Consider the following 13,821-nt stretch of genomic DNA (forward strand, 5'->3'; position numbering starts at 1 on the left):
TCGAGCATGGATTCCATGTTCGATTTTCGCAACGTCCGTTCTCATTTTGTTTCAGCTTGCGATTTCACATGGAGACTCGACTCAAATCGAAAGCTGAGTGCTCGCCGGATGAAGTGAACAGTCTGCTCATCGAGAGCTGATTCTGGTTTGAAGTTTTTGAAAACCACAGACCCGCGAGAGGGAGGGGCGGATTGAAGAGCTCCCGGAGACTCTGCAGATATACGGGATAATTCCGAGTGCGAAGGAGATATATTTACTGTGAGAGAAACCCAGCCAGATATCCAGGCTCCGTGAGGCTGCAGGTTTCCGGTCGCAGCTTCTGGGATTGAAAGGAAAGTCTACCGGTCGCGGACTGAGATCTCCGACATCACCGCTGGCTTCTGCAGGTTAAAATCGGCGGGTTCAAGCCCCAGGCAGAGGAAGTTCCTTCCAAATCGGAATCCATCGATTTCCTCCATGGAATCTCATTTGAGATCGTCCACAATCCAGACCCCAGGAGGAACCTTCGGAATTAGAGCATATTCCGTGGAAACATGCTTGAGCACCTGTCGCTGCTCTCTATGAGGGCAACCCGGATTGGGGGCACCTCGAATCGATCTCTCGAGCAGAGATCTTCCGGCTGTTCGGGGAAGAGGTAATCGCAGCCCACCGAGATTGCTTCGCGCGTCAGTAATCGAGGGCGTCTCGGCATGCCCCAGCAAGATGAAATATCTTCACTCCGCCACACGTCTCACCGTTCCTCTACCGGAATTTCTCTTCCGGACACAGCTTTTCAGGAGTGCTCTTCAAGAGGAATACAACCCGCATGAATATCCTTCCCGATGTGCCGGGGTAATTTCCTAATTTCTTCTCAATGTCCGTAGGGAATGAATGGGGAGCAAATCGCGAAGTCTGCGGGGTCCAGATCCCGACGGACTCAGGGGACTAGCCGTTGGGCTTAGCCTTTGGGCCACTGCGTGAAGATTCTGCATAACCACTTCGATCTTAACTCGAGCAGCAGTTTCGGTCCCATTCTCGCGGGATGTACAATATCCGATTCAGATGTGGGAGCATGAGCCCTCAGCATGCGGATCATTCGTCTCATGGGCGGTGAGTGGGGTTCAGAGGAAGTCAGCGGAATTCTAGTGGACCTATCGGACGGCATTCCGAGCTCTCGAACGGAGCACCATTGTGACCTGTCCTACTTAAAGGCTTTGGGCTCATCGATCGACAACGCTTTCTCGTGAAAAATTGGCGGCTATTGTGTCTCTTATCGGGCTGCTACCGAGAGACCCCGAGAACTGCGTGACAGGGAACGTGGAGTCGGCTTCCGTCGGAAGGACTCATCTACCAAGAAGGGACCAACCCTTTCCGAGAACTCGTACTCCCCCGACTTCTTTCAAGTGTATCAGTTGCAATCAATGACGAGGCGGAAAATCAAGAAATAATCCATTTTTCGCTTCGATCATTCATATTTCAGCTCTATCGAGATTTGTGTGAACTTCCCGGGTCATGTCGCCATCGTCTCCTTCTGCGTCGGCTTCCTTATAGACTGGCATCCTTGCCATGCAGGAATGAGCGCTTTCCGACTGAATACGAGCTTCTCCGCAGGGTAAGTGGTTCACCATGTCCCTTGGGAGATTCGCGGTCGACCAGATCTGACTGAGATGTAGTATATCTGTCCATTCGGATGCCAGAAGATCAGACGACTCGATATGCCTCCAGGATCCTGGCCGACTATTCATTTCCCAACGCAGCATCCGATATCGAGATATACATATATGCATCTCGTGTATCTCAACTCGAATAACATCCTTTCACACCGAGCGGTCGGAAAAAGCGTCCACAGCTGCGAGATCGGCCTCCATTCCCGTGGCGGCCATTCCCACGTCGGCGGCGCCTTTCCATACTGGAGAAAAACTCCGACTTGCTCGGAATCAGAAGCGCTGGTCCGCTCTTCTGCTCTCCTGATCTGATGGTGCGAATTCCTGATACTGATGGAAACTTCGAAGCTCGGATATGATCAGGTCGGCAAGGAAACAAAAAATCTATCGACCGCCGGAGATACTGATTTCGGTGAGTTTCCGCGCGACAACGAGTCGACCCCCGACATCAACCAGATGCTTACGCCTGACCTCATGTCCGTCCCGAGCATCTGGGATGCCGATAGGTTCCGCTGGACGATCTCCTGAATACAACGGTACATGCGCGAGTATCCATGTCCCTGGATACATAGCACGTTTTATTATCAATATCTCGCGATAATGGTAGAAGACTGTCAGAGAAAAACGATGAGGAGCCCCGAAACATCGCGTATATTGCGAGGAAAGTCACGATCCCGACCAATCTTGTCATTCATTTATCGCAATCATAATCGTTCATTTTTCATCAGTCAACCTTGAGCGCCGAAGTTTTTTAGATCCCGCTCAATTTCTGGCTAATTGAGTGGCTCACACGCTCCGGCAGATCGTGGTCTTTTTTTTCAAGTTTAGCTTCGCTTGAAACTTCTGAAATGATTGAGCTTCGGGGTGCAACGACCAGGGTACCATTGGATGATCAGGGTATCGCTCATATGAACAGGAACCTTAATTGACAGCCCCGCGAGGAGCCGAGCGAAGACGACCCTCTATCGTACAAGCAACGTCCTTCCACGAAATGAGATGGAGCTCTTGCCCACACTTTGTGGTAAGCGCTGACCATGCGGCTATCATGTTATCGGTCGCCTTTCCGGTATACGATCTCGATAGCGACACACCGTCCCTAGCGCCCAACACATGATTCCTCGGGTTGTGGCGAACCAATCATTGATTCGAGACGACGGTATCCGACGGTACGATGCTCCATGCCTCTTCCGTCCTCGAGATGCTGGAGCGGCTGGGCGTTTGACGGTTCTCTCTCCGGACGTCTCTCAACAATGATTAAATCGAGATCAAACGAAAGAGCCTCCTGACACCGCGGGTTCCCGAGATGAGATCGACTTAATCTGCATGCAATATGATCAGCGAAGCGTCAATCGGTAGGTGGCAAGGAGAGGCCCGCCAATCGGTCCTAGCAGACGCCAGTGTTGTCATGATGATGACAACCACCACCACACCACCGATGCAGGAAAACCCTCTCCCCGTTTCTCGCGCGTTCGTCGTTCTCCACACTCGAGCCGTCGTCGTCGACGTGCGTATCCTGACTCATCATCGCGACAATTACGACCTCGACGGCCAACATGCCCCGATCCGCGATATCGTATCCGCTGAAAGCCGAGCTCGTTCCCTAGTATCCGGGGCCTGCGTGGAATCGAACAGCGCAGACGACGTCCACTCCATAAGGGAAGGAAAAGAAGAGCTTCGGTTGTTGTCTGTTGTCGTCGTCGAAAGAGTGCCGTCTCTCAAATGTTGTCGTTTCGCGAAGGAATGTAAGATGGCAGCGCGCACTGGTTGTCGATAGAGGGGAAGAAGAAATCGCTGCCGTTGTTGTTTTGTTGTTGTATTGTTGTCGTTCGCCCCGCAGATTCGGTGTGCTCGCTTCGACAGGCGACCCGAGTTGACGCGCTATCCGGCAAGGCTGTGTGTGGCTGTCAGAACCATCTTTATTTCGGTGACTTCGAACGTCGCTCCATTTGGCCTGGGAAGCAAAATCTGCACCGTGGATGCCCCTGCTGCCTGACAGCGAGCTGTGGAAGCCAATCGAGCTCTTCGCCTCCCACAACCGCGCTGAGCTGTCCCAACCACGGGAATTCCGATTGGCAACGACATCGAACGTAAGAGCCTCTTCAGCAATAACAACAATCGAGAGTCAACAACACCTCCCGCGATAACGGCATCCCCAGCCGCGAAATCCGCAGTGACGGCGGCAACAACAACAGCAACGACGGCTAGCTCCACGGACGGCTCAACAATCACCCTTACGCCGACCATCGCCTGCGTAAACGACGGCGAGGAGGAGTTCTAGCCCTCGTCGTCGGGTTGCGGCTCCGAACCGCCGACAGTGTGTGTTGATGTCACGTTCCGAACGGCCGTATCCGTGGCGGCTGTGTCTCGTCTCTTGTCGTCCTTTGTTGTTGTTGGTCCTGTGGTGGTCGTCGTCGTCGTTGTCGTCACTGTCCTTTTCGTTGTCATTGTAGTGGAAGTGGTAAACGTCGTCGCTGTCGCCGTCATCATCATTGTTGTCGTCGCGTGGACATCGCCAAAGGCATCTACACCACCGTGTCAGTGTACCTTGTGTCGAAGGCCCTGGACTGAGGCTCCTCACTACCCAATCGAAGATCATGAAGTCATCGGGTTCGTTCAGGGAGCAGGTGGCCACTGTGAGCAGCTGGTTCGACCAGTGGAACCCGTGCGAGCAGACTGTTGCCCTGTACTCACTCCTGAAGAAACTGGGTCCGGTCCAGGGTCGGTTTTTGGGACTGTGTCTCTCCCAACAGGGGCTACAGGCTTCGAAAGACATGAAGATCAACGAACAGAACGCCAACGACCCCGGTTTCGTGCGTGGACTCGACAGCGCTTCGCAGTTGGTCGTCCACCTGCCCCTGCTCCGGCCTGGGAACGATAACGCGAAGCAAGTCTACCTCGAGCAGATTCCAATAGCGTTATCCACGGCTGTCGACACGTGTCTCGAAGTCGAAGAGGCGAGACAACTCCTCAGCTATGCCCTGATCCATCCCGCCCTTGGCAGCGAAGAGCGTCGGGCTCTCGGCCTCTGGCTCAAACACCTCGAGCATTGCATAGCCTCCCCTCAGATCACGCATGACTCCACGAACAACAATAATAATAAACATATTAACGTCAACCACAACAACAACAACAATAATATTATTAACAATAACAATAATAATAGCAACAACATGAACAACAACAACAACATCAACAACAGCATCAACTACGATCCCGCGATGAAGGACGTCACGGGATGGTTGAAAACCCTTCGTCTGCACAAATATTCTCCGCTCCTCATGAGTATGTCCTACGACCAGATGTTGATGTTGAACGAGGACCAACTCGAAGCTCACAACGTGACTCAGGGAGCCCGCAATAAATTGATTCTCAACATCAAGAAGCTTCAGCAGCGTCAAATGCGCCTACAGGCCCTCCAGAAAGACATCGAGTGCGGCAACGGGGACTTGAAGCAAATCATCGAGGAAGTCCGTTCCATCCTGGTCACACCCATGAAAGCTTATCCTCAGGAGCCTGTCCCCCTACAGGACGACGACATTCCCAGAGAGATAACGCGAGTGCTCGCCAAGATCTGTTCCACTCTGTTGACATCGCCCGTCTTCGATCACAGCCTGGTCCCGGCCTATGTACAGCTGCTGGACCGTTGTCTCGCGCATGATCAGTTCTGCCAAACCCTCAAACGTCGGATTTACAGTTGGAAACAGCAGATCGCGAAATTTGGGGCCCGAAGGAGGCCCTACACCCTACCGTGGATGAGCAAAGACATGCCCGGTGTGCCAAGCAGGACGGCGAATACGTTGCCTTTCGGAACTCGACCCTCGAACATTGTGGATCCGGATTATGAAGACCGTTTGGAGTCTCTCTGCTTGTCGGTGACCGAGCACGCTATCGGCGACACCTTCCACAGCTAGGCAAGTGATTTTGGAATTTTGCGGTTTCCCCCATATTTTTCTCCTCAAGTTCTCTCAATACATACCCAGATCAATTTAGATACCTAGTATTCTCGGAGTACTCCATCTCGCCGAACATCCCTTCATTCCGATAGCCCGAAGTGGTCATCGATCAATACTGTTTACCGGTACTCGGCTCTAGGCGGGATAGTCGCGCGGATAGGCGATCTTCGAAATTAGGAGAACGCGACGATGATGTCATAAGTACTGTTTGATGCGTCATCGGTCTGGCTGCTTTTTATTGCCGCCGCGTTACCCGGCACGCTTCACAAAAGTCTCAGAAACGTTAACGATTGCGAAATACTTAATTTGCTGGCTTTTATGAGGCCTCCCCACGTCCCGATGATCCCGATCGCATCGATTCAACAGCTCCGATCCCATGAGAATATAGTGGAATAATAATTCTTGTTCGACTCCGAGTTTGGACCGCTCAGATATCCGACCGAGAGCTAATCCTGGAGACACGATTGCGGCTCCCGAGGCAATTCCTACGGTCAGCTCTGACTTCGTGTTTTTCCCTTTCGACGAAATGACACGCTTAAGGAGTCGTGGGACTCTTCGAAGAGTTGCTGGTTCTCGTTCGACGATCCGCAGCTCACGTAAATTTCTCCGAGGCTGCCTCCCATGAAATTCATGAGCCTACTTGTGACTTGCGTGTCCCGGTGACATCACGACGCTCGATCGAAAGGGTTCGATTGTGTTATAATTAGCGAACGCCGAACACTCACGACAGCCTTTTATCTTTGGACACGCATTACGCGAAGTGAATGCACACACATTGTTTGTGTTAGGCATGGCTACAAACAATTTCCTTCACGATAGATAATACATTCGACGTGAATGATTCGGCACGTATTCCTCCTCTCGATGATTTGCTGACGCTGATTTGAATTCAATGGGCAGACCAACGGATACGCTGTGCATGGCGGCGAATGGAAGACGTCGAAAACCTTATTGAGTCGCGAGCCGTGATGTTTTTATCCACTCGAGATAATTCAATGACGACTTCATGGTCATTATCAGTGGAACTGTTTTGTGTTTCCAATCTAGCCTCATCTCTCACACATTTCCTCTCGTGGCCGTCCTGCAGTATTGTCTGATGTTGTTGTAAGGGGCTGATTTGACCAACTGGATGAAGGTCGAGCTCATTTTTCGTGGGACCCGACCGGCTTTGTTTTCGGGTAAAAAACTTCGTTTTGAGTGACTTCAAGTCACGAATTATGACTCAGGATCAGGACTCTGAACTCGGGGTGAGCTCTCCGCGGAATAGATTCTTCGCTTCCGACAATCCCGAACGCTCTCAGAACTTTTCCAACGAGAGTCCTATCTCTGCTCCTGGGTTTCGGACGGATAATTATTCAGGAGTTATGGAAAAGAATTCGATAGCATTCTTGCTCACACTCGTGTCGAGTTTTAACTTTGAATCATGGACTTTCCGAGTCACTAGGAGGAGAGGTTCGACGACTGCTGGTATCGCTGGATGCGGAACTCCGGCTCAAGTTTCTTCCCTCCGTATGAGGAGCTTCCTCTTCATTTTAAATGGTCAGATAGCCCCGTGTGTTTCTCATGCTCACTCGGAATTGACAACCGCGTCATATTATTCGCCTTATCATCGAATGCTGCAGCGGGTCTGTTCGTCCGTCCCCCCGACGGCGTCCCTTCGTTCGGTTACAAAGGCAATTGCCGTAACCCGTTATGCCGCAACGTGAAGCGGGGTCGACCCTAACCATCTGACAATGAAGAAGCGAAGATTCTTCGCAAGATTCTCCAAAACATTAGACGGGTCGTTTGACGTGAAACTTGTCTACTTTCGTGGAACTTCGCCCCTGCTAGATCAACAGTGCTCTGCGGTACTTCTCTCCTCGGACGTTTTGGTAGACGTTTTTTGTTCAAACAAATTACTGCCGGCTTTTTTCTTCGCGGTGATTCCCGGGACGACTTCGTGGATTTGCGCCCAACACTCTCTAGCTGTCACGACGATTTTTCCGCGAAAAAAGCTCGAGCTATTCAAGATCGAGCTCGACCATCATAGTCCGCTCAGATCCGCTACACTCGCGAACTCTGTGGATACTTGGAGTCGTCAATTTTATCAATCATCCTCCAAGACGGATCGGGTTCCCCCAAGTGTGAAAACTATCCGACTGAACAGCGTGGAACAACATCGCCAGTCAGAGTCTACCTGCTTGCTTGTTCGGTCGGATAATTGCTCGCTCGGTCGGGTTCCCGGTCGGACGCTTCACAGCAGGACTCGTTTTCTGCTATGGTGTCAAGGTCTTGCCACAATGTGTCTTCGAACTTCGCGGGCTATGAAGTCGATTTATCAAGTGTTAGTAGAGTGTAATAGATAGGATGGCGGATACTTATTGTCCGCAACTCTCACGACTAATCCGTCTGACCGATGGCTCAATTTCCATTCAATCCGAAATACTTCGCCCTCTCTCCGCGATTCGATGCTACGGAAGAATTGGAGACACCGTCAATGAGTCTGGTTCTCTCCATCTCTATGAGCAAAAAGGTGCGTGTTGCGTTCACCGTGTTAGCGAGCTGTCGCTCGTGTGGAATTTTCATAGCGTGGTTGCTTGTCCGACTGCACAAGCGAGCGCTGCGGGTTTTGCAGTCCGTTGCTTTCGTATTGACGGCCGAAACCTTGACACAAAAATGTTTCTGAAACCGACAGCTCCGGCAAACCGAGTCTATCTGGCGGAACGGCTTCAACAAACATAAATTTCGAACCTCGCACTGCGGATCCACTTGCCAACATACTCGCGCGAGAGCTCCCGTTCACCGACTCGGTTCATTGTCGTTTCCACGCTACTGCAATAATTTGTCATTCTCTTCGATGAACGATAGATCTGAAAGATACCAAGCGATAAGGAACCGGTGATTCGTTCCTGGGGTCCGGCTGTTTTCGGCAAAAACATTGCGATAAGTCCGCTGCTGAAGAGCCGTGAGCCCCGGGTCTATTTCATGAAGGTCATCCGGCGGAATTCCACTGAGCCTTATGGGAACAATGCAGGGGACGCAGTCTGATTGTCATGACATCCGATGAGTCCCGGTATCTCCTCCATCTCACGAGAAACGAACGAAATGAGGCACTCACTCGAGCTCGAGTGAATTTTCGGCAGGGGCAACGGGCCGCAGGACGCATCCAGAGCTAAATAATGAGCCATTTCGCTACCGTTCCCTTATCGTTATTGTGCGTCGTGCGTCCATTATCTATTTTCTCGTCAGTTTTCCTCTCACTTCCTCTTCGTGGACTTTCTGTTGTCGCGCTCATCCCTTACGAACAATACGTCGCTTCCCATTGGAATAAAACCATGGCTGGTCGATTGCGTTGGAGCCGTTTGTCGAATGACTTGAGCTGAATCGCTGCTTGTGTCGCGCTGCGTTGCCTCATCGGTCGGCGCGGCACCGCTTGATCGCCCGCCGACGCCACAACTCCGAACTGAAGTCCCGGTTACGAAGTATTGTTGTTGTCGCTGACAGAGATGATGTCAACACTGATGTGAAGCGTCAGTCGGAAGAACAAGGAGCAACGTCACTCGCAACACCCTTCCTCCTCCTCGAATAAGTATTACTTATTGACGTTCGATTTTTCTCTCCTCCACAGGTGGAACCGCGACGACGCTCGAGTGAATTCGATGTTGAGGGAACGGAAAGAAAACGGTGAACGGTGATGGACAGACGGCGGCCGTATCGGCCAGCGAGTCGAGGACCCGGGCCAGCGAGTCGACGAACATCATAGGTATCAGGAAACCTGTATAAAATGAGGATCAGGAGTTGATCTCCTGATGTTTCGGATAGTGCTAGCCCGACAACTCGCCAACGAGTGCAAGGGGAAACCTCAGACGGAATTCTCGACGACCAGGCTCTGGTGTAGAGCTCAATAGTCGGTGCGAAGTACCCGGGAACGATTTGTATCGACACGCGGTTTGATTCGAATCAGAGCTGGACCTCTATGTTTTTCGGGTCCCCACACAGGACGTGGCGTGAACGCAATACTTCATTAGGATCCTCGGAAGACATAAGCACCGTGCGCTGGCGGCGGTGTATTTGTTACGCTACTATGTATTTTGAGGCAGAGAAGTTCCTCGAAGGACAAGCTTGTCGCGTGGCAGGAAATGGACGAGAGCGAGGGGAGGAGCTGCGGAGCCGCTCTGAACTCGCTCGATTGCATCCCAATCAGATCGTATATCCTTGCCTTCAGTCGTACTTATGGAGAAGTTCCGAGTCAAGTATTCAATCTCGAGGCGGTGGAGATTCTAACGCTTCGATTAGAAGCAGTTCCTAGCAAGATCGCATCCGCCGCTTGTACCAATTTGATATAGTGACCCTCTGAAGTAAAGTTCGATTTATCTGGGTTGAGTTGATTCCGGTGGTCGAGAGCATTCGATCACCGATTCGATTGCCTGAGACTATCTACCGAGTATACCTTGAATCCTGTGACAAAATAAAACTGTCTAGTATATCACATGGGACTAACTGTTCTGGCTCTTGTTCTTCTCTTCGCTTGCGCGGCTCCGCATGTCACACGGGCTCACTCCGAGCCTTTGGACGAGTTTCTGGGTCTCCGAACTTGCGGGAGTCAGGAGGCTGCAAAAAATCATTTGCGATGCCGATTTCACCATTTCAGGCACTGGCTCGAATGCCCGAATGGATGAAATGAATGGAATAGATGAAATTACGGGCGGGTAGCAGACCGCTCCGCGAAGTCGAGCATCTTCTCTCCAGATGGTCACCAAAATTGAGCTTTTGAAACCTAATGGCCAGGAAGGCTGGGCCTTTGTGACCCAGCTTCACATCACTTGATTTGGGATCCATTTTTACTACCACGAGGATAACGCTGATTATTGCGTCACATACAAACTTTATTGATATTCGATACATCCGACGCATAATCAACAACATATCGGAATGAAACGTGGGCGGGGAGGCGGCAGTTCAGAGCCACGGCTGTGTGAGCTCACAGCGGATTCCATAGTATATTAATTTGCTCGACGCTTGGACAAGCAATTATCTTCAAATCGTCTTCGGTGAAGTTTTCCTCAAAAACGTTATTCAGCTTCTGGTAGAAGGCTGCGGTCTTCGTCTTGATTGGTTTGAAAAGGATGGCTTCAGTGTCTCTATTCGCAAGATACAAACTCATCGCTTTCTGAACCTTCAGCAACCTCTCTTTGAGTTCTCGATATGCGGCCGAGAGAACCTTCGAAGCGGCACTTGGTTCCGCGAATGGCTGCTTACTCAGGACGATATTAGAGTCCTTCTGCGAAACAATAACCAGACACCGATCCAAGAAATTTTTCAGCTCCGCTCCGATGAGGTAGGTACTCGTCTCATCGATGAATCGCTCGCAAACATATTTCAATTGTTTGTCGACCGCTTTTTTCGAGTCGATGAGGCTCTCCTTGACCTGGGGAGTGCCTTCGAAGAGGAATTCGAGCAGAGCGTTGTTACTGCCCAATGAGAAGAGCCGATTCGTGTTGTTCATGAGACTCAGGGCTGCATCGCGAATTCGGGTGAAGTCCAGCGAGGTTTCCTTGATGGCGAAATCGATTTGGAAAGGTGCGATTTGTTCGCGCAGAATCAGGAGGTGTTTTATCTCGAAGAGACGACCGTGGAGCGGGACTTTGTTCCGCTTTGAAATCGCATCCGCGGCGAGCACCAACGATTCGATACACATCGCGAGAACTTCTTGCGACAAGCCTTGGAAAATGGATTTCTGAAAGGAGACGATCCAGGGGGTAGGTCCAGCACAGGAATAATTTTCTTCTCCAGAAATATCGATCACAAAGAATTCAGCGATTTTTCCTTAATTCTTTCCGGGATCACATGCTGTTCTCCCCTGTCAGGACTTCGGATTCGATCACTTACGTCGAGACATCTGTACAGTTTTGACAAACACAGCAGCGTCCGTCTCACCGTCGGATACCACATTCCGTGTATATCGGCGGGAGATGCTGAAGCTGCCCCCGACGTGGACGAATGCCGTCGCCTACTCTCCACCGACACCGCGCTCTCAGACGCGATAGAACCTCTGCATGAAGAATGACGGAGATTATTTGAAACCACGAGAGACGTCGGAAATTTCCCATTCCCATCCCACGATACGATCAGCCATTCCCGAAGCCCTCCCCCGAATCCAAACTCGACCCACCTTGACGAACTCCGGCTAAGGGGGGCGGCGCCGGCCAAGGTTTCTGCGATGTTCTGCATCATTTCCAATTTCTCCGGATATGCCAAATCCCCAGGGGCAGCGTTGTACCCCAGTATGTCGCTCCGTATGTACACCAAGGTCCTGTAGACGAGACGTTCTTGAACGTCCTGCAGCATTCCGTGAAGACACTCCTTGAAGGCACGGACGTCCGTCGCAGACTCCTCTTGCTTGAGTATGGAGCACAACTCCGATAAGGTCTCGAGGTGGATGACATGGACGACGACGGGCCGGAAAGCATCGTAGAGTTTCACGCAGAGCGACGACAGAAAGTCGTCGAGGAAAATGCTTGGCCTGGGAATCGAATCGAAGAGATAAGGAGAAGAAACTAATGCCTCGGGAAACTATCGAACACTGATGCTTATGGTAACTCACTTCGAGAAGAATTGGAAGTACAGCTGTGTCTCGTCGTGACACAATCGTGCCAGCAAGGCAGATCCCTGTCTGAGGAACGAGCAATGATCTTTTGGATGCTTATCCCTCAGATCCTGGATTGCCTGGTTGAGACTCGAGGACAGTAACATGTTTCTCTGCGCGAAATAAGTGTTCTGTACTTCTTCTAGAATATCGCTGTATAGGTTCGAGGGAGCCATTCTTTCTTCGATTTGAGCGGTAAGGCTCTTGATTCTCGGAGCGTGACTCTTGAACTTGACGTAGAGCAGCGTGAATGTGTCAAGATCAGGGTCGGCTTGAGCACTTCGTTGCGAGACTGCCTGGACCTGTCGAGCGCTCTGTTCGAGCGTCGACGACACGTAGGACTTGATCATCCCCAGAGCGGTCGATTGCAGGTGTCTATAGCGGATTGCGTAGTTGGTCGATTCCTTGTAGTTCGGCTGAGAGGATGGGAAATACGAGAAACAATTCAGTACGGAGACAATCACGGTAACGCAAAGCGGACATTCCTGATCCGGACAGTACTCACGTGACTTTCCAAGAAGTTCAGGCACTCGTCGATCCGCGTCAGGAGCGGGATGAACCCGTCGTTGAGAACTGTGAGCGATGGCGCGTGAAGTTTTCGGGTCAGGGCATCGAGTTCGGAGAAATGACAGAGTTTCGCATTGATCGCCTCGGACACTCCGACCAACTTGGATTGCTCCGATAAGAGAGCCTCGCATGCTGAGTGCAAAGCTCCTGGAACGAAGTCATTGTTTGTACTCGCGCTTCATCCATTTGATATGGGATATGGGTCATGGGATCTCTTCCGTCTTCCGTTCCTCCGGTTTCGATCTTTGAAAGTTCAGCGACCCAGGTATTCCCGCACCTGTCTTATCCGTCACGAACTTGTAGTCCGTCTGAAGCAATTCTAGCTGATGGAGAGCGCGATCGATCTCCGTTTGAAAAGCCCCGCAGTCGGCTCTATATTTCCGGAAGACATCAAGGGCGGAGAGGAATCGTCTGTCCATCTCGCGCTGCATCTCAGGCTCGACGATTCTCTCGAACTGAGATATGAACTGCGGACGGAGGTAAAAAAACACCATCAGTCGGCTGAGTCAGTGGAGGGAGAGACTGAGGGAGCAAAGAGTCGCAGTCTATGGGACTTTCGGCTCATTCCGAACGCCAAACTCTTCCCCGAAAGTTATCCCTGTCCCTTCCAAGACATTACCTCTTTGGCTGTTCCGTACTTGATCTGTAGAGACACCGGCTCCTCCTTATCACCGTCCTTGGTTTCGCTCTGGAAATAAAGGAATCATGCGAATTTTCTCATTCGTTGCTGTTCTCACTCCAGCTCAGGATCCTCCGTTCATTGATGTCGGGGGACTTCATCGCGATTCTGCTTATATTGGAGAGTCTTCCGGATACAGAAGTTTCGAACGTCACTCATTGAAACGTCATCATCCCACTTTCTGGAAGCTTACCCTATCTTCGGTCGAGATTCCCGGAAGGGCCTCGAATCGTTCCAGAATTCCATTCTGGATATCGGAAATAGGAGCCAGAGGCTCGTCGGCATCATCCCATTTGGCTAAAAGTGAGCGAACTTGATCACCTGCCAGAGCCACGGGAGCCGCCATGCTGGAAT

The 13,821-nt window shown here is 51.2% G+C and overlaps 2 protein-coding genes across 2 annotated transcripts; one reads left to right on the forward strand and one right to left on the reverse strand.

Moving 5' to 3' along the window:
• Nucleotides 1-4,017: 4,017 nt before the first annotated feature.
• Nucleotides 4,018-9,327, forward strand: LOC100905476 (protein Smaug homolog 1). The gene is made up of 2 exons (XM_003742211.2): nucleotides 4,018-5,554; nucleotides 9,204-9,327. Exon 1 carries the CDS (start codon nucleotides 4,238-4,240, stop codon nucleotides 5,552-5,554), a length of 1,317 nt encoding a protein of 438 aa, XP_003742259.1. The 5' UTR covers nucleotides 4,018-4,237; the 3' UTR covers nucleotides 9,204-9,327.
• Nucleotides 9,328-10,469: 1,142 nt separating this feature from the next.
• Cog3 (conserved oligomeric Golgi complex subunit 3) lies at nucleotides 10,470-13,813 on the reverse strand. Its single transcript, XM_003742212.2, has 8 exons — nucleotides 13,661-13,813; nucleotides 13,408-13,476; nucleotides 13,066-13,255; nucleotides 12,727-12,935; nucleotides 12,180-12,637; nucleotides 11,748-12,098; nucleotides 11,465-11,627; nucleotides 10,470-11,312 (listed from the first exon to the last, which is right to left on the reverse strand). The coding sequence occupies exons 1-8, from the start codon at nucleotides 13,811-13,813 to the stop codon at nucleotides 10,557-10,559; spliced, it is 2,349 nt and encodes a 782-aa protein (XP_003742260.1). The 3' UTR covers nucleotides 10,470-10,556.
• Between the last annotated feature and the right edge of the window lie 8 nt (nucleotides 13,814-13,821).

The sequence above is a fragment of the Galendromus occidentalis genome, unplaced genomic scaffold (genome assembly GCF_000255335.2).
Source record: "Galendromus occidentalis unplaced genomic scaffold, Mocc_1.1 scf7180000077348, whole genome shotgun sequence".
Classification (NCBI taxonomy): Eukaryota; Metazoa; Arthropoda; class Arachnida; order Mesostigmata; family Phytoseiidae; genus Galendromus; species Galendromus occidentalis.